Raw genomic sequence first — 11,025 nt, 5'->3', positions numbered from 1 at the left:
AGACAAATAAACACGAAAAAAAACACATTGGACCAATAGTCAGTATTCCATAAAACAGAATAAAAGAAAACCTTCCAATAGTTGGGGCACACCACACCCGAAATACATAGGATGAGAGCAGGAGACAGGGTAGTGAAGGGAAGGCCAGGGAGTAAAAGTGGTTTGTAAGCCAGGATGAAGGCCCAAAAAATTGGAGGGGCAGACGTAATATCCAGGGGGAGCGGTTTCCACAGAGGGTGGGCCCAAGCAACTGCAAAAGCTCATATCACCCTCTGGTTGAGCCGTTGAGCGCGAACATGCAAAAAGCCCTTTAATTTGAGGATCTCAAGGGACCTTGAACACAATAGGGCTGACATAGGCCAAGCGATGTAATATTGGGGCCTAGCCACATGTTAGTGCCTTTAAAACGAAAATAATAAAACTTTGAAAGGATCCCTAAAATAACTGGACCAGTGCAAGGGCCAGAATGGGTGATTACGCTCTGGTGCCCGTTAAAAGACGCCGCAGCTGCGCTTATTGGGACCAGCTAGACGTGTAAGTGAAGGATTCGGGGAGGCCTTATTTACCAATGTGTTTTTCTGTATTATTTGCCTTTTTTAGTCATCCACTGTACAGCACTTTGGTCAGTTTATACTGTGTTTAAATGTGCTTTATAAATTAAATTTACTTACTTACTTACTTATTTCGTAAGAGATGTGTTACATCCTAAACTTTGTAGGCTATTTCTGGCCTTTTGGACTGTTGAGACCAAAACACGAACAAAAAATATATATTGATTTGGCATTTCTACAGAAAAGCAGAGGATTATTTGGGTCAATATATTGGCAGCAGTGGCCATTAAAGAAACTGCATCTTACTGCACTTCACATTGTTTTTACAATTTTTAGCTCATAAAACTTATGTCACAGCATACTAAATCTGTAACAATGACTTTGAATGGGTTTCCCAGGTATGTCCTTTTGAGCTTTAAATGACATAATCAGCATGTTATGTGAAGCTCCAGTTAGTTTTCAGCATCCCTGCACCGGTGTCACTTACATAGATTCCTATATATATTTATTGGACTTGGCAGCGCCTTGGATCATGATTTTGAAGCATATTTCTTTTCTAATTGAGAGCTGCTGTCATGTGTTGGACCACTGCCACCTCTTGTAAAAAGTACTGAGGAGGAAAATGTATTAGGACCATCTGTGGGGAACATGAGATAGGCTGTTTATATAATTCACGTGATGACAATGGCCAGTGCAGCACAGGTTACTTTAATGTTACAAGAGCAGTGTCTCCTAAGACAACAAAGAGTTTTTTAAACGTTCTGAGTCAAATAACAGACCTGGAGCTCAAGAACACTCTCCTCTCAAACACAATAAAAATATATAGAGCGTGATAGAAACACAGTAGATCTGAGTTTGAGTAACAAACTGTTCTCAGATTCCTGCCTGAAGCAGATATTATCTCATTGGTTGAGTTTCATCTGAACGGGTGGAGTGAAAGAGAACTGGCAAACTTTATAACAAAAATAATACAATGATAAAACATAAATGACTACTTTAACTACTAATAGCTAACTTGCTAACTGACAGCGAAAGTAACTTTTTCTAAAATAACATTTTGTGCTGAAAATTTGTGGTCTAACTAGTGTAACTAAGGAATAGTTCAAGATCTGGGGGAACACATTTTTCTTTTCTTGTGGCCGTGCATTAAATACAGAGGAGTTGGTCGTGGTTAGCATAGTTTAGCCTAACTGGAAGCAGGAGGAAACAGCTAATCCGGGGCTCTGACCAACACCACTAGAGCTCATAAACACATTGTATCTGCTTTGTTTAATCCGTATGTAAGCATAAAAACAAGAATTTGTGGTTCTAGGAAGAGTTGGGTACCATTTAATGGTGAGAAGTCTTTGCAGTAACTTTGAGCAGCTTCCTGAAGTCTTAACATCACAGTAAAGTTTTGGTACCATCGTCCCGATACAGCTAATGCCACCTGAAATCACAAATGATAGTTTTTACATTTCTGTTTGTGTATATTTTCAAAAAATGAGATGAAACATGTTAATTAGTTCAGAGTTTTAGAGTTGTTGATAGGTCCTTTTTATTCATAAATGTAATTCTGAAACAAATCCATATGCTATATAACTGTTGGAAATAAATAAACAAATAATAAATTATAATCTTTGGTTCTTCTAATTTTTATTACTGTTATTTTACTATTTTGTGTCTGCCTGTATCACCCAACACATAAAACTGTTTAAATAAGAGGTTGAAGGCCAAAATCTACTGACATCTGACCAATCCAGTGTCAGCTTTAACTCGTAACACATCTGCATCCAGTAACATTAATTATAGTCTCCTGTCCAGAAATTAGAAGTGTCACTTTCTTATAAAGCATTCCCCTTTTCTCTTTCATTACACGTATAAGATAACAGGCCTGATGTGGTGCAGAGCTTGCAATTCCTTGTCAGGCAATCAGAGTTTATTAGAGCCCTTTTTTGTGTCCAAATAGCCTTCAGAAACCTGACAGCCATTACACAGGAAAGCTCAGCTAAATTCTTTACTGCTATTAGTGGTTGTAATTATAGAAATGATCTCAAACTGACTCACAGAGAGTATTTCCTGCACAAAGGGACAGAGGTGGGTCGGAAACCTCCAGTGGGTCCAACTCTGGAGTATGTGCATTTTACCTACAGCTGCAAAAACAAATCAGATGTCTTTCCTTTAACTTTTATTCTGTCGTTCTTTGTCACACACACTCAAAAACTACACTTCACAACACATCGTCTCCCCTTTTATGTCAGTTGCCATCATAATTATTCCTCTTTTTATCAATATTTGATTGAATATATTGATATTGGATCAATCTAATGCCTGTGCATTAAGTACGGAGATGAAGTGTGGCGGTAGGTAGTAGCAGACTGGAAACTTTAGTTCAACAATCTGTCGTCTACAGCTCACCAATAATCACGTTATATCTTGTTTGTTTAATCCATACAATAACAGATATGAAAAGGGATAATAAGGACAATACGTTGTTTCAGGGGGAGTTGTGTGCTGAAATTTGAGCAACAACAATTTATCCAACCGCCCAGGACTCCTGTGCAGCGTCTCAGCTAGCAACATCACGGTAACGCCCCATAAAACCACAAATTGTCATTTTTACATTTCTTGTTGTGTATGAATTAAACAAACAAGGTACAACATGTTAATTAGCGAGCTTTAGAGGTGTATTTTTGGTCTTTAGACAGGGCCAGGCTGTCTGTTTCCCCCTGCCTCCAGTATTTATGCTAAACTAAGCTAATCCTCTCCAGCTCTGCACTTAAAGGGAACGCCACCGATTTTTTTTTTTTTATCAAAGTCAGTTTACAAGTGTTGGGAAGTAATACTGCATGTGCAAAAAAATTGTATAAAGCCTTTTTAGTCACTCCAAAAGGAGCTGTGTGAAGTTTAATAAATGTCTGCAAGTGACGTAACTTGCATCGGCATTGGTGGGGGCTGAACTACAAGTTTGAAAATGAAAAGAATCTGTTGGATTTAGAAAGAAATGAGCTCACCAGACCTCAAGCTCGCTCTTCAACTCTGCTGCAGGTTAGAGGCTGCAGGCTATATTAGCCGCTACTAGCACGACACAGACATGTAAATGATATGGACTGTTAACATTACGATTATTTTGTCTGTTTTTGGTAGAAAGGGGAAGTTTACATCCTACATTGATGGATATTCTAAAGGCTTATTCCAGTATTTACTTTACTCATTATTTACCAAAAATAACTGTACTCCTAGCAGACAGAGTCCCTGTCTGGTGAAAACTATGTATGTCCAAATATAGTGAGCTGTAATTTATAGCTAATTTTAAGAATGAAGTATTCCATGGGTTGAGAAAATTCTGACAGAAATAATAAACTAATAATAAACCCATTTGTTATTTTACTTCAACTGAGTCTCAGGCTCAATGTAATACTGATGCCTCTATATGGCCTACATAAACAAATGAGACCATCAGTGAGAAGATTAGCTATTTCTACAGTAGTAGTAGTTATTCTTAATGCCTGCCTCTGGAACAGAATTGAAATCAATGAAACAAGGCAGTAGAAACACTACTGTTTGTGTCCACAAGGGCCGCCAGAATCAACAATAAAGAAAGTCCATTGTTCCTTTTAGAGAATAATACAATAAAAAAAAATTAAAATAATTTTGAGACTTTATTTATGTTGTGTGGTTAATTGTTTCTGAGAAAGGAGCATGTAAACTTGCATTCATGACCTCAGTATTGCTGTTAAACCAATACGAAAAAAAAATCACTTTCCTTTAATTTGCAGGTTGTACTTAACATTGACTAAATTTGTTTCTCCTCATGAAAAGGATTTAAATAGAGCTGCAGTGTGTTTTGTGGTAGGCTAGTTAGGACTTTTGTGTCCTTAATACTCTTATAATAATCCTATAATATTCCCATAGGTACTAGAGTGTGCCTGCCTGTACAGGCTGTGTCATGGTGTTTATGGTATTTAATGTGGGATCTGGTGCATATTTAATGTTTTCCTGCTAAAAGTTAACATTGGGTTTCTTCCACCACAGGTGGGAGAAAAACGCAAAGCCACCATCCCGTGTTGAGTTGACGGGCACGCGGCAGAGAAAGGGTTAAGAGTCACATGGAAACGGGTGGTATTATCAGCCCTGGGCTGTGAAAAAAAAAAAGAGTGTGGAGAAAAAAACTTTAGGAGAACAAAGAAATCTGAGTCTATTTAAAGAGAAGTCGCCCCGGATCCTGCAGCCGTGTGACTCCCGGCATTGCGCATCGCACTCAGCTGCGCCAAAACCTGCCTGCCTGTGCACCACCACGGCTCGCGACGGCGGTGAGGATGCGGACTTCTCTGGTCGTGTGCTGCTGCGTCCTTGCGCTGCAATGCCTCCCGAGCACGCTTTGTCTTCCAGTGCGGGGATCCAGCAGGTACAAAGTGGCACCGGTGAGTTAAAGGACGCTTGTTTTTTTCCCTTTTTACTTGTTGCAGAGTCGAACAAACAGCAGGAACCTTTGCTCTGCATACGTTTGGAAACTCCTTGGTGTTTAGGCGTACAATGAGTCAGGTTGGTTTAACTTGTTGCATGCATGGGGGATTATGCATTCTTTCGACTTTTAAAGTTATCTGCAGTGTTGACTTTCTTCATTCTTTCTCCTGCTACAAGTCACCCCCCCCCGGCACACACATGCACACACACTCATATCAATATTTGGCAACTGTTTTCTTGTGCAGACTTTGGAGCGGAATGAGTCACTCCAAGATAAATCTGCATTTTTCTGCAGCTACAAGTGCAACCCCTTCACACGCGCGCACGAGCACGCTCTTTCTTCGGACTCATCAGCATCAATGACTTAAGAATGAATTAAGAAAAATGTCTGTTTTACGCGCACAGGAGCTGACCTGTCACTGTCATTAGCCCGGGAGCTGCTCTTACTTTGAAGAAATTACTATCATCACTTATTTTCTTGTCTGCTCAGCAGCTATGGACGCAGTCGTGATGACTTTGCAGCCAAAATCTGACGTCTTCTCCTCTACATGCATGCAGGATGACAGCAGAGTGTTTTGGTTTTACTTCAGTGCAGCCAGGCTTGATCTCTGGGGAGGAGGGGAAAAAAATAAAGGTTGCTGAGTTCTCCTGTCTGCAGGGCAGGAAGCAGTAATAACAGGTCTTAAAGGCATTTTGTCAACAACACCATAAAAGAGAGGGGTCCTCCATATGGACCCGTCATGATGGCGTCAGTGGCACGCGTTACACTGTCACAGTCTGTGGTGGCTTTACCCACTTATTTTAATGTTGATTGGTGTTGTTTTTATTAATTTATTAGTTTTACTGTGGTCTGTTCCCGTTTTGCAGCCCTGACTACATGCTGGAACTCACTATATTTTATTTTATTTTTCATTCTAATATTTCTTCTTAAAATAATTTTGGACTATATTTACCACAGCCCTAATCTGTGTGTGTTATAGGCATTCTGCATTCTGCAGCAGCATTCACAACAAAACACTGATTAAGCTGGTGTAGCATGGATTTTTCACAGGAACGTCCTGTTTAGATGTAAACAAAAACATAACTAAATTATCTAAACAAAAAGATGGCTCAGATAAACAGTTACAGAGAAGTATGCAGTAAATAGAGAGACTAGTTCCAGTGAATACTTTAAGTGTTTTTATTGAAAGGTATGATAGCAGCCTGACGTGTAGTCTTCAGTAAATAATGTTTGGTATGTCCCTGAAGCATGGACCAATCCCAGTGAGAGTTTGGAACAAGTTGATTATATAAGATGGCTATTTTGTGACAAGGACTTTACAGAGAAACAAACAGCACAATCTGGTATATCTGTCTGTCAGGAAATAACAACAGACCTGTATCATAAGAAATGTTAAGTGTTGTTCTTATGTCCAGTAAAGAATCTTGAAGTTGATGAAACTATTAGCTGGAGGCAAGGGCACCAGGTGTATTGGGTCCAAGGGGCCACTGGCGTCCCCACTTTACGCCCCTGTCCCATATTCCCTTTAAGTCTTGAATAACTCCCCTCAAGATTAACACTTAAAGTAAAAACATGTTTTAATCGTTCCCATCCACTCTAAGGCATATGGTAAAATAAAGCTGTCATATTTGAATGAAATCAAAGAGGACATTGTCACCAATCAAACTGCACATTATTAGCACGGTAATGGGCAGGTCTGACAGTGATGCCTCACAACATCCCGGCTATTGTTTTTGCCACTTGGCTTCCACACACACTGTAAACATGGAGAACGAGGGATGGTGTTTTTGTGTTTTTGGTGCTGTCAGGTGGCACCTCGTTTTTGATCCATTCTTTTGGCCAAGTCATACCAAGAATTTGACTGTTCCCTTAATCCTCTAGTTCCCAACCTGTGGGTTGCAAGATAAGTTTGAGGGGTCATGAGATGATTAACAGTTCAGCTGCACAAATTATGCTATTTTTTCAGACTCTCGTCTAATCTTTGTTTTCAGCTTTATGTCTTAAGGAATAAAAAACTGATGATACAAAACAAGGGGAAAACACTCAGTGGTCAAAATGATCATATACTGATCTTGAAATAACAATCAGTTAACATGATTGATTAATTCGATCCACACTGTGTGTTTTGCGTGAAAACCAGCGGTCAGACGTATGAACGATGTGTATGCGCAAAAACCACGCGTGCGCCTTTCCCCACACAGAAAATCGTATTTACAAAGGAAGAATGTGTGGTGAGAATGTTCGCACCTTACGCATACTTGAGACTAGGCGTACACACAGTTTAAGGTGTGAATCTACACAGAGTGCTATGCATCTGGCCCCAGGTTTCCACACATGAAAAATTACCGTTTTTCTAGGAACACATTACGAGAACCATGTTGCACCTGTGGTGACAACTTTGTTATGTCTGCTGGTCATTTTTTACGGGAAAGTCTAATCTGTAGTTTTGTCAATTTGTTCCCCTGTTGTTGACAAAAGAGTGAGTGATTACACAGGCCTGGACAGGCCTCAGTGTCTGTGGCATTCAGGGCAGCGGGATTCACAAAGTGCCTGTTTTCTCTCTGGAGTGAAGAGGAGGGGCTAACAGCTAACTGTTTGGGTATTGCTTTTGTCAATAAAACCTGAGTCCCTGGGTTTTCCTTTCTGTTTTGCCCCATCATGTCGATGTCTTCGGGTGCAGCGATTGGCCAGGGAACCGTGAGAGCAAAGGTGACATCAGAGCCGGCCTGGGTTCCCATCGAGTAGATCTAGGTCACAGCTGCGCCGGGGCTGTGAGTGGCCAATGAGACACAACAGGGGGGATGCAGTTAAAAGGCACATGCACCCCTCCTTTATAAAGTTAATCAGATGCTTTTGTTCGTTAGCAAGTGGAGCTTTCAGCCTCATTCTGAACCCTTCTCTAACCAGGTGAGAGGAGAGAGGAGGGGTAGCATCAAACCTCGGCATGATTTTAAAATATTTACAGTTCAGGTTCTGCGGGCTGAATAAACCCTGTCAGGACTGGGTGAGTTTGACAAGATGGTGTTGATGCAGTTTCTGAACAGTGCAGAGTTTGCCAGTTTGAAACTTGATTAATTTCACATGGTGCGTCTCCATCTCTTGACCCAAACAAGATGGCAACTGGAGAAGTTAACAGTTACAGTATCTGGTTTTCATCTTTGTCCATGGCAAGTAATGAAGAGGCACTTTGAGAGTCAAAATCCAAATTCATTGTAAACCAGACAGACCTGACACAGTTGGTAGAAGATGGGATCAAAAAGGGGAGACGTTATCTTTCTATATAGCCAGCTTAGCCTAAAATTGGCTTATTTTGTCAAATGTTTTTTTTAAAAGTACACTCACCAATATAAGGAAACAAGAACAAGAGTCTACAGCCATGATAGCGGCTCTGTGTTGGTCCTGGTGCTTTGAAAAATTTAGGGGATCACCAAAGTCAGTAGGTTTTAATCCTCTGGGCACCAGGAATGTCCAATAGTTGTTATAGTTGATATTTCAGTCTGGACCAAAGCGGTGACTGACAGACCAGCAGAGCCATCCCTACAGTTACTCTGCTAGTATGAGTAAAAAATGTTTAAGTATCAGGAATAGAGTTGTAAACACCAGGTGTTGCTTCAGATGGGACGGCAATAGTCTGGTAATAGTGTGGTATTAAAATCACTCCACTTTCCCTAGAAAAATACATCTTTTAACTTGGCTGAACGTTGAAGCCAAGTAACTGGGATGTCCTGAATTCAACTCTGACCTGGGACCTTTTGACTCAAGTCGTATTGCTCTTCTCTTAAGCAGCCATCTCGGTCTATCACTACCAAATAATGTTGAAAAAAGTAAAGGTGCCAAAAAGACCTTAAACAAAAGACAGCATGATTTGCCTGATAACTATTATTCTCCTGAGGACGTGCTCTCATTAATAATCATAATTAACAACGAAATCACCAGTAAGCCATCCTGTAGCCTGACATAGAGTCTGAGATCTCACCAGAAGAGGTTTCTGTGCCAGCAAAGATAAGAGATTTAAGCCGATGACCGGATGGTTTATATCACCTTCCACTGTCTTATTTTCAGATGATATACTGGATTAGCAGACTAAGAAGGACGATAACAAGGTATTTGTTGATAAAAAATTGTACATCCCCTCTCCTATCTGGCACTATAAATCCTCTGTGTAAGCAATCCTTTGTCCCTGTTTTTTCAATGAGAGCACACCCTTTAAATTGAAACCTTATCTGTCTCCTCACGTAAACACTCACTTATGACTTACTTCCTATCGTCCAGATTCGCTGTTGTTACGTTTAGACAGTTTGGACACTTAGATATCATGTTATTGAAAGAACTATAAGACAGACAAGTCTGTGATGTCCAGTGAATTTCCGGAGGAATTTTTTGATCAACTTTTGTCATTTCCTTTTCGATGAACCCACTTTCCCTCAAACGTTCTCTTCTGCTGCAGTTACAGATTTCCTACTGCCCTTATTCAAAACACATGTTGTGTGGATACAATGCATTGTGGTCTGCTGTTGCTCATGCTAGTGTACTCGGTATCAGCCTTTTTGCAATGGTTTTCCCACAGAGAGTGAAGGAACATGTCACAATACTTGTTTGTATGTTACATTCATTGTAAGTTTTGTGTTTTACCAGCAATAATTGCAAATAATAATTATAATGGAAAATATAACCTAATACCTAATATTTAAAGGTCCAGTGTGTAGGATTTAGTGGCATCTAACAGTGCAGTAACAGATCACAACACCCACCTTCACCCTCCCCTTCCAAGAGTAAAGAAAAACTACAGTGGCTGTGAAAATGGGAGAAAAATGCGAATTTTCCTATTGACAGCCAGTGTTTGATTTGATTTGACCTTCTGTGCTACTGTAAAAACATGGAAGGTGACTTGTGGCATCTGAAGATATGAATGCCTTTTTCTAAGGTAACAAAAACATGAAGATTCATATAATGAAGTAATTGTACAAAGATGAAAACATAGTTATGAATGTTGTATTCAATTTCTCCTAATAGATCCTCCTAAATGTCACTCCGGGTTTAATACTTAAACCCGGAGTGACATTTATTTCCACGCTGTGCTACTTAAAAAGTAGCACAGCGCGGAAATAACCCATCACATGTAAAGTCCCGCATTGAATATTTTACTTCAGTAAAAGGTAATAAGTTAGCCTATTAAAATGTTTTACTGTCAGTATGTTTTGTCTTTCATATGAAAAAATGAAAGGAAAGGAAAGAATGAAGGACAGAATGTACAAAATACAATATATCCTCTAAAATGTAGCAGAGGGACAGTAGAAAGTGTCTTAAAATGTAAAGAAGTGAATCATCATACATGCTTAACTGTACTGTGCTTAACTATTACAGTGTTTGAGTACAGTACTTGAGCTGATACACCTAATTGCTTTCTATCTTTGCTTTCAAAGTATTAAATTAAGGGTCCCTCTCCTCATATGAAGATGTATTGTGGCTGGAAGAGGACTTCATGGACTCGGTCAAAGGGTTAAAGCAGCAGTGAAAATGTCCTGACTACCTCCTGGCTCCCCACAGGTTCTTGGTCATGTCAGAATAAAGCACAGTGACCTGGTGGGGGTGATGGCGGTGGGTTTGTTGTTAGACTGGAGACGCTCTTCAGACGCCCCGAGTACAGACATGTTTCTCTGTGCTCCCTGAATACCACTGTCAGATCCCCCGCACCGCAGATCTTGTCATCACTGTAAGCAGAAGCTAGATATGTCCATACTTGTAATGGACGGTCCCCTCCCCCTCCACCACCAACATCACAAACTCCCTCACGTTCCCAGCATGAAGAAGCATCCACGATGCCTTCAGGCTGTGTTAGTGTAGTGTTTTCATGTTTCATGTCTCATCACCAACTTCTTGCAATCTCTGCAGAAAGTGACAGACTAATTGTCCTGAGGGTATTTTTCTTTTTTTTTCTTTCTCAAACGTCGTCACCAAGTCTCCTTACAGGACTTACATTGTCTGCTCTGAAATTACATGTGAACACGCGAGCATGGCCACAAAATT

General features: G+C 40.2%; 1 protein-coding gene across 1 annotated transcript in view; it reads left to right on the top strand.

Moving 5' to 3' along the window:
• Positions 1-4,722: 4,722 nt before the first annotated feature.
• Positions 4,723-11,025, top strand: part of mmp11a (matrix metallopeptidase 11a) — a 22,214-nt gene continuing 15,911 nt past the window's right edge. Inside the window, exon 1 of the mRNA XM_035657654.1 lies at positions 4,723-4,954. Coding sequence (XP_035513547.1) covers positions 4,850-4,954 — 105 coding nt within the window. The 5' untranslated portion in view covers positions 4,723-4,849. The remainder of the gene's footprint in view (positions 4,955-11,025) is intronic.

Source organism: Morone saxatilis, unplaced genomic scaffold (genome assembly GCF_004916995.1).
Source record: "Morone saxatilis isolate NCDOM2014 unplaced genomic scaffold, NCSU_SB_2.0 Contig16, whole genome shotgun sequence".
NCBI lineage: Eukaryota > Metazoa > Chordata > Actinopteri > Moronidae > Morone > Morone saxatilis.
This window is presented reverse-complemented; position numbering and strand designations above follow the sequence as displayed.